The 16475-nt window shown below is 32.3% G+C and overlaps 1 protein-coding gene across 11 annotated transcripts in view; it reads right to left on the reverse strand.

The window, feature by feature from the left end:
- EPHA5 (EPH receptor A5) overlaps positions 1 to 16475 on the reverse strand; it is a 342710-nt gene that overhangs the window by 158176 nt on the left and 168059 nt on the right. For 5 of the 11 annotated variants that reach the window (XR_009616374.3, XM_060654961.3, XM_060654959.3 and 2 more), the window contains exons 4-5: positions 8093 to 8248; positions 3766 to 4101 (exon numbers count right to left, since the gene is read on the reverse strand). The exons of 4 other annotated variants lie outside the window; for them this stretch is intronic. Coding sequence is in view for 6 of the 7 variants with exons in the window: in XM_060654961.3 (XP_060510944.2) it covers positions 3766 to 4101; positions 8093 to 8248 (492 nt within the window). In the remaining variant the exon portion in view is untranslated. Of the gene's footprint in view, positions 1 to 1425; positions 2369 to 3765; positions 4102 to 8092; positions 8249 to 16475 lie in introns of those variants that run through there. 2 more of the 11 variants (XM_060654967.3, XM_060654963.3) reach the window with 2 other exon arrangements.

The following is a 16475-nucleotide window of genomic DNA, read 5'->3' on the forward strand; positions in this document are numbered from 1 at the left end:
TAATGAAACTTAAAAATATTTGCTTTCAGTGGAATTTTAATTTTCACACTATGTATTGATGTATCACTCACTCTCTATTCATATATCTATACATTCAATCATGTATCCATGTAACTAGAAGATTGAGAAACTCAGTCAATATTATCCCTTTTTTAAGTTTAAGAATTTTAAATAATTCATGGTTTGCATATTCATCATTTTATCCACTTTGCAACCTATTTGTTAAGAGATCCTTATATAATTAACATATTCCCAATGAATTTTCCTATCATTTCCTCCTTCTCCACAGATAGTATTCCTTTACCACATGTAAATTACTTTTTTTTTCTTATTCTTTCACTTTCAGATGTGTTTCTTTTTCTTGGCCATGAAAATCATCACAATTTTACAATGCTTTCCTATCAACCTCAGTACTATTTGCTTCATTTTATAAGGAACATACAGTCCAACTAATTCTAGTATTCAGCTTTTCTTAAAACTTTATATTTTGTTTTTGTTTTGCTTTATTCTTTAAGTAATCTCTACACCCAACGTGGGGCTCAAAGTCATGACCCAGAAATCAACTGACCACTGACTGAGCCAGCCAGGTGTCCCAAACTTATATTTTGACCTTACTATTAAATTGCATGTAAAAAGTACCATTTGAATTTAGACAACTTCTCGCAAGAGTAAGATACTAGACTTCATAATAATATAATGACTGGGAAAATGTTTTAAATACTGTATAAAACTAGGGTTACCTAGTTAGCTAGGGTTACCTAATCAATTTCAGTTCCTAGTTTAATGCAAGGTTCCCATCTTACAAAAAAAATTGCTATTTTTCTTCTTGTACTTTATAAATATAATTTTGAATCTAGGTAATTCATACTATGCACTAAAACTGTAGTAGATGACTGATGCCCAGCCAGTCTGTGACCATCTCAAGTGACCTCGAGGAGAAACCAAAAACAAGACAAACCAGAAAATAAGTTAAGTGGAGGCATGCAGGCAATGTTTTTGAATAATCTGATAAGAAACAAACATAATGTATTAAGATGACGTAAGGGTCTTTCACATCTCTATGTGGAACTCAGTAAACCTTAATTTTTACCAGACCAATTATACCTAGTGACACGCAACTATATGATGGAGAACTGCTTGCAAGGATAAATACCCATTCCCTTTTTGCATAGAATTCTCTGTAAACTGACATGCTTTGGAGCAATTCTTAAGACCAATTTGAAATACTGTCTCCTGGGCTATAGTCCACAGTAAGACAATGAATAAAACATTTATTAACCTATTTTAAGGATGGCTTTTTATTGTAGTCAACAACATATTGTGGTCATGTCACAAAAAATAAATCAATCAGAAAATGCCAAAACAAATTACAAATCTGAAACAAATTAAGAAACGCATTTCTCAAAAAGAAGTCCTTAAAAGATTGAAAATAAAGTTAAAATTCGCTGAAAGAAATTTTATATAAAAAACACATATGGCACAAATAATTTTCTTTAATTTAATGCTTAAAATATTCAAATATTAAAAACTACTAAGCCCACTTTCTATTATGCTGGTAATTGATAAATATGCATCAATAATTATTCAATATAAGACTTCTTAGGAGGTATTTGAAGTTTACAATTTTGGTGAAAATTGAGACTTTGGTTCACCTAAAATGTCAGATACTGAGAAAAATGTCTTCTTGTTTTGATTTTTTTTTTTTTTTTGGATAGATTTGCAAGCCTTTGGCAGTATGTGTACCCTGAGAACTCAGAAAAAATCAGCAACCAAGAGTCAACAAAACATTTGTTCTAAATACAAATGTTTGTTTTACATGATAGCAGTGCCTTGAACAGTTGGATGAAAATTATTCTTTCATGGTATTTAAGGTATTTATACATCAAAACCACACTTTACAGTCTGAACAGACTACCAAGTCAAAGACAACTAGAGAAAATATTTATTAGTACGTTATCTTAAATATATACAGTCATTTCCTATATATAGTTCAGCAGAGAAATATCTTTCAAGTAAGTTGAGGTTATGCAAACTAGAAATTATTCTCCCTGAGGAACATAACTCTCAGTGATTGTATTCAGTCATTGAATACATATTCAAACATGTTTTCAATATGTTAATGGAAGATTCATACACAGAACCATGTAAAGTTGAAAGATGTTACATGAGAAACCCGAAATCACATGCTGTAAAGTCAGTGTTCTTCTGATGTGGGAAGACAGTTTGCATTTACTGAACACTTGTGCCATCTAGATACTGTGATGGAATATCGACATACACCAGTATTGCCAGCAGCTGACTCTATTGTGAAAGAAAACTTAATTTTCACTATTTCTATCCAGTTCTTTAACACTTTTGTTAGTTCCACCTTAGGTTAGGGAGTAAATGGAGAAAAATATAAATGATTCATTTAAGGAAGTGGTATTTATGTGTGCAATGTTTTCTCTAAGAATAAAAAAAATGCTGTGGACATCTATGCAACATGGACAAGAATATCTAGACTATTTAAAATGATTCGTAATAAATTACTCAATTAATTTCATGTTAGCCAGGCTGCTCTTGAACACTTCCCTTGATTTGATCAGTCAGAAACAACTATGAACTCGACTGCATGCACTTTTTGATCTTAAGAAGTAATGGCTTGATTTACCTGACACATTCAACAATTCAAATTATTTTGGCCAAGATGTGATTACCGACAGCATTCTCCAGTCAACCAAGTCATTCTACAACCTACAAACTTACACTAATGTTTATATGAACTAAGTCCAAAACGATTCAGCCAAACATATCCTATTTCATTGTGAGTACTGCTAGCAACGATGTCTTCACTGATGAAAGTCCACCTGGTGTGCTAATGAGATGGCGATTTTATGCCCATGGACTGAGAGCTGTGGCCAGGGAATAGAGGGAAGTGACATTTAATGCCTCATCCCACCCAGATACCCCGTTGTTGACAAAAACAAGTCATAAATTATCCATAGGCTTTGAACAATTCTTCTTACAAAACAGGTTGAATTTTAATTTAATCATAGTTTATCTTTGGTTTTTATTTTACCAGGAAAGACGCCCTCTATATTGATTTACTTAAAATGGAATATCTGAGTGGAAACTATGGGGGAATTTTAGCACAAGCAGACCTGAATTCTCTACCGTCTAATAATTACTCTCGAGAAATTTCAAGAGCTTTATATGGAACATAAATGTGTTTTCATGTATAGTTCACAGTTATTCTAATTTTGATAAGTGGATTTGGCAAAGAAAAATTCATTTTGTACGTTTTTATTATTATAATAATAGAAATGACAAGAAAAGCCTATTTCAATATGTAAAGAAAATTCAGCTGTGGTGCCAAACAAACAAGCAAACAGAACCCGATTGATTATCTGTTAAATTAATAAAATAAACAAAAAACATGAAATAAAGAAAACAACAAAATATGTAGATTTGAGCTATGATAATTGCATGTGTGAAATTTGAGATAAAATTTTGCTACGAATGAGCCAAAAATGTCTTTTTAGTAATAAAAAAAATTCAATGGAAAATTACCTTATTCTTAACCCCCTGTCCATGGATGAGAGTGCTAAGAAAGCCCTAGCTTTTATTTTATAGGAAGCATTTTGAGATGTATTCTACTTTAAGTCCTGGCCCTCTGGTTTATGAGAAGTTCTCTTATAGATCTCACAGTTTAGCCCTCACTTAGCTACGGAGAAAGTTGACAGAGCTCGGCCCAAGGTACATGATTTGGTTGGACATCACACTTACCTGCTTGATTTGTGGTTACATTTACAGACACATATTGCCGGGCTCCTGGGCTCAAGTCGGACACTCCATTCACTGCCTCAATCTCAAAGGTATAGTTTGTGTGAGCGAGCAGATCCACCATCATGACAGAGGTGTTTTTCAGGCCGATTTGCCGGGGGAGGTACCTGACATGACCTCCACACTCGTCACACACACCTGCATGGGAGTTGCACTTCTTGCATGCAATATAATATGAGACATCTTTCCTTCCACCAGTGTCAGCAGGGGGAATCCATTCCAGAAAGACACTAGTTTCATTAACATTTGAGATGGCATTCCGAGGAGCAGAGGGGGGTCCTGGTTTGCAAAGTAAAGTGAGAAAAACATATTTTAAGATGACAACATTAAGCATTGTTTACTACACAAGTCCCTGGTCTGAAGAAAAAAAAATAGATTTGCAATCAATCTTTTAAGTAGGGAGAATGCAACAGTCTTCAATTTGTAATAAGCGAAAAATCTTTTTCGGGTTTTGTAGGGACAATAGTGGGATTTATACCCTATAGGAATAACTTATCTTGGCATTGCTATAACTACTCATTTCGTTAAAACAGATGTTTTGCTTACTGTAAATATAAGGAAGTATGAAGTAAAACTATGTATGCAAAAATAATGTTATATAAAAAATTATACATTCAAAAAGTGGTAAGTCCTTTGGCAAATCCAAGGAAAAATTCTCCTTGGGGATTGAACTGATTACTTCCTCATTGAGATCTGTCCCAGTAACCTAGGGAATACACATGAAGGATTTACTAAGCAATGAGCACAAGTGAAAATAGGATTTGCCAGTGTGGCTCTTGACTACAAATTTTGCAGCAAGTAAAACAGCCTTAGCTTACCTCAAAATAAATTGCATATCCACAGATAAATCACCAACAGCATTTGAAATCTCTCTCATGTGTCAAGAAAAATCTAAAGTAGTCGGACACTACAATGTGTAATAAAACTTCACTTACTTTGATATTGTTTTAGTACTATGGCTCTGTAAACTGTGAATTTTACTTAATGGGAAATCAGAAATATATTTTATAAATAACTCTCAAAAACACCATGAGGGTAAGAATGAAAGTGTTCAGATCTTGAAGGATCAGCAGAATGAGGATATATAAGTAATAACAATATCTTTTGTATGTTACTTTATTTCTGAAACTAATAATTAGCTTACTGAAGAGAACTAAAATCAATTCTATATCAGCTGTGACAACTGTATACCATGCTGGTGGAGGGTGTTGATTAGGGGGGAGGCTTTGCATGTGTGCGGGCCAGGAGTATATGGAAAGTCTCTGCCTTTCTCTGAATGTTGTTGTGAACCTAAAACTGCTATAAAAAATTAAGTCTTTTAAAAAAGGAATTGCATAATGTCTATTTTACAGTTGATTACCAAATACTTAGCGTTATAACTTCAGTTAGGTGTTAATGTTATATGGTCAGATGTTCCCAAAGTAAAAATACATTTTTATTTGTTTCAGAGTTGACAAGTAAAGATTTCCCAACAGAGAACAGAATGGACTATAGTGGTAGCTGAATGGTTCATAGGCATAAATTAAGCTGTTTGGGATGGCATAGCCTATTTATCTTAATATTTGTTGTTTTAAACATAGAGATTATTATTAATTTCTACCTAACATTCATTAAGCCATGACTGTTGAAGACTAAATTTAAATAAGGTGATTAAAAAAAAGCTACCTGGTATTTACAAAATGTCTTTTAAATTAAAGGACCCCATAACCCAAAAGTTGTCATTTTTGGCAAAATAATCCCCACCTTGACTACATTTATGGATGAACTCTGTGAATTTTGCCATACATACAACCTCACACATTTCAACACAAAACAGTTACTTTTAAGTTGAAACAATTACTTAAGATGGAAATACAAGTCTTAATTTTTTACAGATTTAATAGTGGAAAGTTACGGAGAAAATGTTGTTTGAGGTCAAAATGTTACAGGTTTACTTCTGAAGTGAAGGTAAACAGACTTGAAATAAGTCTCGTTCAGAAAGATATCAAACTTTTTTTCCTCCCTGCCAACTGAAATGAAACCAAATTTAACACCTTTCCTCTAAATCTGTACAAATACATCAGAGTCTGACTCTCCCTTTTCTTCTGGTTGTGCCAGTAACAGTCCCTCAAAATTTTGTGGGGACACATCTGCCTCTTAATGTGAAAAGAAAACTCAAATTCAAGTGAAGCCCTAAAGTAGAGGTAGAAAGTAGCAGCTCAGATGGTCATACACCTAAAAATAATGTAATGAAATTCCACAGCCTGCTAATATATGTGATATGTGAACCAAAACAGGGCTACGTACCCTTGATTTAAGCAGATTCATCAGAAACTTTTTTGTTTTTCTTTTCCTATAAGTTTATAACATTCTATTTTCCAGATTTAGATAGAAAGATAGATAGATAGATAGATAGATAGATAGATGATAGATAGAAGGAATTGGAACCATAAATTTAATTCGAAAGATCCAAAGTGAAAGAAAAATTCAAGATACTCATGTGAACATGAGAACATCAATCAAGCCACCCATTCAAGGGAAACATTTGCAGTATTTGTGGTGTTATGAATGCAACTAAAAACGGAACGCATGCACTCACAGAATATATGTTAGCAAGATCTTCTATACAAGTCCCAACAGTCTTTTGAGAAATGTGTACAAATTAGTGTTCTTTTGAAACACAGTATTAGAAATTCACACACCTGAAAACAGAAAATTTGAAGCCTCAAGTCCTTTAAGAGGACGAAGCAGTCCTTGCCACCAGAGCACAGTCTCATCCCAAACCTAACAAACTTACAGAAAGGGAGACTCAATTCTGTGCTGAGAAAGAGAAAGATCATGGCTGGATCACTTAAAGAAAATAATTATTAGGAAACTAAGGAAATTTAAAAGATAATTCAAGACATGGTTTTCTCTCCCTAATTTACCAGCCTATTGTCTATCCACATTTCCCTCTACTTGGACATCCTTTTGCTCTGAATAATTGAAATCATCTCTACTGCAACCAAAGTGTATCACTTTCAATCATAGTTTTATCTCCTCTATTCAAATGGAACCTCCCCAAAGTGTATACAATAATGTCTATTTGAATAGGAGTTGTTTATAATTAGTAACCATCTAACTCGTAAAGCTATCAGTCTGGTGATAAAAGAATTGTCTTTCGCAATACAAAGCTAATTAATATCAATGATTTGAGAAATTATGAAAATATGTCTCACTGACACTGTGGAATTCAGCCCTTGAAATTCAGATAAAATTTCAGTTTTTGACAATTTATTAAAGGAATTGTATTCCTATTTATATTTAATAGTAGAATGAATGTCCTAGAATAAATACTAAATTTCAAAAAGTTTTGTCATCATCTTTGAGAGCGACGACATCTTCCTGGGATCAAAAATAATAAAACAAGGCAAGGTCATGGATATTGAATGTAATGAGGAGAGGGGATTTACTTTCTTCCCTTTCATTTTGAGTTTTTGTTTCATTTGCCATAGACTCTGAATGTGGAAAATTTATGAAAGGATTTCTGTCAAATACATAAATGTGCTTCCTTCTCAGAAATCTGTGGAATGCTAGAAAAACAAAACACCAAAGACATTGAAGAATGTGGATGTTTCCACCGCGAAGGTTGGAATTAAATATTTACTATTCATTATTCTTATGATATGATTATGTGCTATAATTAATTAGAGTTAGGGGCACTCCCTAATAAGAAACATGACAACTGCTTGAAAGTCCTAGCTAAAAATTTGGTTTTATATTTGACTCCTAAATCCTATTTGCCAACCCTCACCACTCCACGTGGTGTTTCCTACCTTTTTTTATAGATGACCTTCTCACTGGCCCTTGTAGTTTAGTGTGGCAGATAAGAAAAAAAAAAAAAAAAGGCACAAGTGCCATTTATTGTATGCTTATGTGATCAGAAGCCTGGGTTGGGAGAAGAATGAAAAAAAAAATTACTGTGAATAGCGAAGTGGGTTCATCAAAGTCATGTTTAGCCATCCTGAACACTAAAAGAAATCACAAAATAAAATAAAATATACTTTATCTGTCTTAGATGTTGAATGTGAAATTAGGGAAAATGAATGCTTCTAACAGCGAGTGATAAAAGAGACTCATTCCAAAGCTTACTCAAGAAAATTGAAATTTGGTAAAAAAAAATAGCTATTTTGGAAGATTAAACATTATGCCTGTTTTAGAGAAAATGGTGATAGAATGCAACAGGCTTCATCATGCTCTTTCTTCGGAGTGGTGAAAGTTCGGATCACCAAGTATCAGTGGGTTTCCTTACTTGTGCATGCCATTGTGGGTGGATCAGACTCCCTCCTGAAATAATCCTTTTCACAGACACAAGAGGTTGAAGCTTCCTCATGGGTAAAACTGTGAGGTGGACATTTGCTGCAGGTCTGGCTGTGAGGTGAGGCTTTGAAGAACCCAGGTCTGCACACTGTCAAAAGAAATAAGAGACTAAGCTTTTCCTTGGAACAGATGCAGTGTTTGTTTGGTGAATAATGCCATTATTTTGACTAGTATACACAGATTACATATAACACAATATTTGCATTAATTTCAAAAGTGTTTCACAAGCTTCGGAATCATAAATACCAGCCTATTCATTCAGATAATCAAATATTTAAGTATTTAAATTAAACATGTCTGGAATATGTGTATTTTCAGTGACTTCTATGCTGCAGGAGCTTATAAGAAATTATATTATGAAAAACAAATACTTATATGTACTTAAAACTTAGGTAGTCTTTTGAGTATAGTTTTCATTAACTCTGTTATTAATACAAGTGTGTTGAAGAAATGCTAATTTTCCCCGATGCTCATAGAACAGTAAGGTGCATAGTAGGTGCTTGAAATTTTGTTATTAAATTAATTAATTAATTGATAATTAGTAGGTGTTAAGAGCTTCATAAATTTTGTTATATTTGGGAGAAAGCATGGGTGAGCTGGTGTATCATTCACATTATATTGATTTCAGGAGGAGTCCGATGTTAGGCATTTACTTTACATTTTACTCCATTTTAGAACTATTTGATTCAACAAAGCATCTATTCTGATATCAGTCATATTTATACTGTACAAATTATTATGATCTATAAAGGATATAAAATGTGTCTTACTCAATTTTACATTCATAATACTTATCACAGTGTTCGACCACAGTAGGCGATCCTAAATTGTTATGTAACACATAAATGAATGAAAGACATAGCATGAAGATTGTGACTGAACTATTCAGAATCACATAAAGAAAATGTTCTTTGGGTATCTGTGTTAACATTTCTGTTGGTGGTCAAATAAGTGTTAATAGAGTTTATCTTTTTTTTTTTTTTTTTTTTTATTTCTGCTCATTCCCTAACCTCTGGTATCTTTCTTTCTTCTGCATGGCTAATAAAACCAAACTTTTATTCCAACTTTCAATATGTGGGCCAATTGAAAACCACCAAACTGATGGTTTGATTACCTTTTAGGGCTTAGATTACATAAAACTAATCAACCGTATATATCTTTTCTATTTTCAGAATTCAGTACATACACTTATGAGCATTTATTCAGGCATCAATGGAAATTTGCTAAAGCTGAAAGGGGAACTTGTATTTCAACAGAAAATTTTGATAGACATAATGAATTTTGGCTAATTTTCATGTGCTATAAATGATTTGGGTTTTTAGTAATCCATGCTAAGGCTTTTTGCCATCACCATGAATAATCAGGAATTGACAAAAATGAGAAGGGACTTTTTTCAGTAGATCTAATTATAGCGATAGCAAAGCCTTAATGCTCGTATAAATTCAGAGAGAATGTGAAGGTATTTGAAAGATAAGAAGAGCTTTTTGATAGTATTAGGGACATTCTTGTAGTCAAATGATTAGGAAAAGATTTAAAATATTATTTTTCTTATAATAGGATTGCTGTAGCAGCCAATACCATTCATTGCTAAGTTATCCATTTTTTCTTCTTTCATCCTCTACAGTAAAACCATTCTCACTTTAAACACTATTTATTTTCAAAGACATGAAGTGTCAATCCACAATTCTGCCTATTTGGAAATAAGTGATCATTTATGAAACAAAAGGCATTTATTTTCTTTTAATGAATGCTTGTTAACTTAAAAACTTATTTTGATACCATATACAACACTGTTATTTAACCTTCCATAGAAACTTTGAAAACAGAAAGAAATGTAAAAGTAAGTTAAGGTGGTAAGTGTATCTTTCTCACCAGCAGTTCAACAAAATCCTTTCAGCAGATGAGCAGGACAGAAATTTTGCTTGGTACTAGGTTACAGAGGTAAATAAGATAGACATGTCTCTGCCTTTATGAGTCTTAACAGTATTACATGAATAATTATAAATATGATTATGATAGAAAAAAAGAAAGAGCATGGAAGTGAAAATTGATACCTAATTTAGACTGGAATATCAAAAAGACTTCTTAAGGAAGCTGAGCCTCTGCTGAGATTAAAACAAAAAATTAAAAAGGAAAATTATCCAATTTGCATTTGCATTAAGGGGGGGTCATTAGAGTGCATTAATGTGCATTAGGGGGCAAAATCCTTGCAAACAAAGAAAACTGGTGGAGAGCAAACGAGGAGATAGAGAAAACTAAAAGATCAGGGTGATAGAAGACTTAAAATGGCAGAGATAAAGTTAGAGAGGGAAAAGGATACCAGGTCACACCTTAGAGGTTTTATTGTTTGAGGTCATTACACAAATTTTAAGCAGGGAAATACTGAGATCACAATGATGTTTGACAGATCAGCGTGGGTAATGGATTAGAGAGGAATAGGGATGGAGCCATTTTCTCAGAGAACTCCAGGTATGAAATGAGTTTGGGGGAAGATAATGATTATGCTTAAGGTATTATTTATTTTGAGGTTAAAGAAATTCACATAACGGTATAGAGAGGAAAACTGTGAGCTCAGTGTTGTCCAAGGAAAAAAAATACATGTATATGTAATTATTCATTGCCTTCAAATCATGGCCCCCAATCCAAATGGGACCTACAATGCTGCAAGACAATTTTAGTATTATTTCCTTAGTTAACTTTGGTTTTCAGCACCAGCATGATTATTTTGTAGCTTCTCCTCTCTCTTCTTATTCCTTAGAAGCTCTATTCCTTTGTGATCTCTGGCTGGTACATTTTTCTGTGTGCTGAGAAAATAGAAGTCATTAAAGAAACTTGCTTATTTTCCGATCACCAAATCTCCAAACCTATGTGCACTTGTAGCCACCCTCTCTCCCTTCTTTCTTATGAAAAATTGAAATGTGTTTTTACTTTTACCAATGAAAAGTATCTTTATTTGAATTAAGAACCTCATCTCTACTCTCTGAGAGTAATCTTTCAAATTATCTACTATCCCTTTTACATACTCAGTTTCTCTCTCTCTCTCTCTCTCTCTATCTCTTTCTCTTAATCTCTATCTCTCACCTAGTCATTCATATGACCTCAATACAGTTTTCCAGAATTTTTCAATGGAAACAAAGTGAAGCACAGCAAACAAATAACAACAATAAACTATCAATCTCACTTGATCTCAGTTCTCTCTGTAGCTATCAAACAGTTTTGCTACCCTTCAGAACACAATTTCTTAAATTATTTTTCCATACATGCATCTCTAGTTCCTATTTTAAATCACACATTGGCATAGTCCACTCCCCTGAAATTGGTTTTGTTAAGATTGCAGTCATCTTGTTGCCATACTTCTCAACAGCATTTGATCATGTCATTTTTGGGAAATTCCAATTAATTTTATTACAAAATGCTAGCATAGTCTGCAAGTTTCCACACAAAAAGAAATCCTTCAAATATGGTCTTCTGCCACACTCACTGTCTCCATCCATACTAATCTACTTATAATTTCTTGCACTTGGGAAACTCTTCTGTCTGCTTCTAAATATTGCAGGAAAAGCATTCTAACCAAAGAAGAAGAAGTGTAAGAAAAAGTTTGTAGTCCATGATAAGGACTTTGGATTTAATCTGAATGCATTTGGAAAAAACTGGGTATTTTTTTTTTTTTTTTTTTTTTTTTTTTTTTTTTGAGGACACTCCTTCTGTCAAGCACTGTGGCAAGGGATATTTATATTGTGGTCAGAAAATAAAATTTGTACTTGAAAGTACCGTGAACCCACAACATATATGGGGAGGCCAAAAATAAAAAGTGATAATCAAAAGAAGCAAAATTGACCTTTTTTTGCATTTTAATTACGGCCATATTTAACAAATAATTATTAAGGTGAGTATTAAAATTTCTTTTAATTCCATCTCGATATCGTTTACTTAAACAGTTAAACATAAAGGCAGCTTCTGGAGCAAAGTTTTGTCAAATAATAATTGTATGTTGCCTAAACATTATTTAGAAAATATTACGCAGGTCTATTTAAGTTGAAAGAGGAGTAGGAGACAAAAACTGTATCCTATTTGAATATGCTTCATGAAACTGATTAGGCAATCCTTTGGAGAGAAGGAAACTTTTTTTTTTTTTGGAAGGAAGGAAGGAAACTATTTTTAATAATTCCTTTACTGTCCATGCTCCAAGGCTCTTTTTAAGTGCTACCTTTTCCATGATATTTGTGATGATGTCCATGGCTATATAATCTTTCCTTACACATCTTTTAGATCTAGAAACTATTTATTTAATATCTATCTTATGGCATATAGCAAAATTTTTGTCAGTTTTATGTGTAGGAATATTCACCTGCTCCCAACTCTACATAAACATTCTGGAGAATAGAAACAGTTCATTTGATTTTCATCATTTGTAACATAATTCAATGTATTGAGTACATATTCAGCAACATTTATTGGATGGATAAATAGTATATTTGTGTCCTTCTCAGGGTCAAAATGACACAGCAGAACTTAATAAAAGCTGATGAAGCTAAATTATTTAAATATTAACTCTTGGCAAGTAAATAATAATATGTGTTAGTTACATCTACACTGGCTACTTTAGAAGTTTTACATAAGCTACCAACATTCCAGCTTTCATAGTTATCACTTAGAAAATTAGGATGTTAATTACACCTATTAAAATAGTTTTAAAAATCTAAACAAATATACATCATCAGTATATGAATTTCATTTGTTAAAGTTGTAAAATGGTGCTACCTAATCTAATGAGAAAAATTTTGTAAGTTCTCAAAATTGTCAAAAATGTTTAAACTGATAATTTAAGATTTTTTCCCCACACTTTTTTATTGTCAATTAAATTATTCTTAATGTTTCCAAAAAACTTTAGCCTTAAACGTTCATCACCCTTGGAGTACCTAAGTGAATTCATCTTACAACTCAGGAACATGGTCACCAACAAAAAATTGTAATGTACAAAATACTGGTTAGTAATATTGAATATTATCATTCTCCTCACTAGAATTAAAATATACAGATCATTTTAAAATACATCCATATATATAAAGAAATGGGAATAGAAATGCACAGACTGTTTTTGTCGATATTGTTCAAGATATAATTAATCTTCAAAGTGTTATTGGATTTATCCAATTATGCTTTATTAAGAATGACAGAAAATCACTATGAGCAAGAGTTTCACCACAGTTCTATTATATGTGAATTATTGGAGGATATAAACAAAATCAAATTTACTTTTTATACAGATTTTTTTAAATGAAGTGCCCACAAGATAGTTCAGCTCAAATTTAAAAGATGCATTTATTAAGAAAATCAGCATAATATAGCATAAGATTACAACTAAAAATAATCCGATAATATGTATACCAAAATTAAGATGATAGATTTATCTTTATATTTAAAATATATCCCGAGCATAAAAAAAAACTGATAATGAGTTAAAACAATGATACATTAAAAGAAGTTTTGAAGTAGGAATTCTATTTTTTAATGTAAGTTATTGTGAAATTGGCTAATATACAGTGTGTACAGTGTGCTCTTGGGTTTGGAAGTAGGAACTCTAAAACTTGACAACATCTTTTGAATGCTTGCACACAGAAATATGAGAAAGATACTACTCAAGAATTTAAAAAAGCTTGTTAGTTAGAATACAACTTTAGATGGTTAAAATAAATAAGCTGATTTTAACATTGTAAAATATCAGAGAAGAAAAGAACAGTATATTTTTATTTTTTATTTTAATACCAGCTTAGTTAACCCTTACACAGGGTTATAGTAGTTACAGGCATACAAGATAGTGATTCAACAATTATATACACTATTAGTCAGTGCTCACCATGATAAATGTACTTTTAATCCCCTTTTCACCTACTTCATTCCCTCCCACGCCTCCCTTCTGACATGCTGTATTTATTTTTTGATATGCTTTATTTTAAATGAGTACCCTCAATTAAAGTTTTTTTTTTTCGATAAGAATATTTTTTACTTGATGCATACTTCAGAATACATGGTTCTAAAAGATATACATAAAATTTTTATCTAAGAAAAGTGGAATATATGTTTTCCTCAAGTACACATGGAATTCCCTGGTTAAATATTAAAAAAACAGATGTAACAAATTTAAGAAGACTGAAATCATACCAAGTATATTTTCCAACCTCAATGGTACAAAACTGAAGATCAACAATAAAGCAAAGCTGGAATACATATAATGCAAATATTAAATATTTTTTTTAAATTTTTTTTTTTAACGTTTATTTATTTTTTTGAGACAGAGAGAGACAGAGCATGAACAGGGGAGGAGCAGAGAGAGAGGGAGACACAGAATCCGAAACAGGCTCCAGGCTCTGAGCTGTCAGCACAGAGCCCGACGCGGGGCTCGAACTCACGGACCGTGAGATCATGACCTGAGCTGAAGTCGGACGCTTAACCGACCAAGCCACCCAGGCGCCCCTGAATATTTAATATGTAAATATTAAACAACACACAACTGCACAAGCTGTGGGCCAAATAAGAAATCAAATGGAAAATCAAAATATATCTCCAAACAAAAGAAACAGGAAACATAATATTTCCAAACCTGTAAGATGCAGCAAAAATATATCTTAGCATGAAATTCATGCTAAAATGCCTGCACTAAAAAAAAAAAGAAAAGTTAAAATAAACAATTTAACATTATACCACAAAGAATTAAAAAAATAAAAAAAAAACTTAGCTGAAATTTAGTAGAGGGAGGAAATAATAAAGAAAAATCAGAAATAAATAAAATAGAAACCAGAATAAACAACAACAATATTGAAAGAAATAAGTAAAAACAAAGTTTGCAATGTTTTAACTACATTAACAAATAAGGCAGAATACTCAAAAACCAAAATGAGAAATAGAAGAGAAAATAATATAACAGATAACCACAGAAATACATAGTATGACAGCAGATTACTATAAGTAATTATATGCCAATAAATCAGACAATTTAGAAAAAAAGGCTAGATAATTCCTAAAAATACACATTACCAAGATTAAATCATGAATCTTGATTCCAAGAAATAGGAAATCTTCTTAGACCAATAAAAAGCATGGAGGTTAAATTAGGAATAAAAAAAACCAAAAAACAAACAAACAAAAAAACCTCCCAGCATAGAAAAGCCCAAGACCACATGGTCTCATTGGTAGATTCTATCAAACATTAAAAAAAAATAATAATAATTAATGATAATCTTTATCAAAATCTTACAAATAATGGAATAGAAGGAACTTATTCAAAATTGTTCCATGAGGCCAATACTACCCTGATACCAAAGCAGGATAAAAACGATATAAGAACAAAAATGTCTAGTTTGTCCCATATAAGGATTGTTACTGAGACATTCTTGTGACATCCATTTGTATGATAAATGTTTCTCTATACCCTCAGTTTCCATCTGCAGGTGTCTTTAGGCCTATAACAAGTCTCTTATAGGCACCATATAGATGAGTCTTACTTTTTTAATCTATTCTGAAATTGTATGTCTTTTGATTGGAGTGTTCAGTCCATTTGCACTCAAAGTGATTATTGATGATATGTACTTACTATTATTTTACTTTGTTTTTCATTGTTTAGTCAGATTTTCTCTGATCATTTCTTGCCTTGGCACTTTGGTCTCTCCTTTGCATCTCTCTTTCTATTCTGAATGATAGTCTTGCTGGATAGAGTATTTTTGGCTACAGATTTTTTCCCATTCAGCACTTCGAATATTTCATGCCACTCTCTTCTGGCTTGCCAAGTTTCTGTTGAGAAATTTCCAGCTAGGCTTATGGATTTTCTCTTGTAAGTTAAGGACTTCTTTTGTCTTGTTGCTTTTAAGATTTTATTCTTTATTACTATATTTTGCAAATTTAATTACAATATACCTTGGTATTGGCCTGCTCTTGTTGATTTTGATGGAAGTTCTTTGTGCCTCCTGGATCTGGATGTCTGTTTCTTATCCCAGATTATGGAAGTTTTCTGCTATTATTTCTTGAAATAAATTCTCTGCCTCCTTTCTCTTTCTTCTTCTGGGACTGTATGATAGGAATGTAATTACATTTGGTGCAGTCACTGAGTTCCCTAAGTCAATTATTGTGTTACATAATTCTTTCTCTCTTTTATTCAGCTTCACTATTTTTCATTATTTTGTCTTCTAGGTCACTAATTCATTCCTCTGCTTCTTCTAGCCTTGTGTTCATTGCATCAATCCTCTTTCCAATCTCATTTATTACATTGTTCATCTCTATTTAATTCTTTTCTTTAACTCTTTTATCTCTATGGTGAGGGT

Source organism: Panthera onca, chromosome B1 (genome assembly GCF_046562875.1).
Source record: "Panthera onca isolate mPanOnc1 chromosome B1, mPanOnc1 haplotype 2, whole genome shotgun sequence".
Taxonomy (NCBI): Eukaryota; Metazoa; Chordata; class Mammalia; order Carnivora; family Felidae; genus Panthera; species Panthera onca.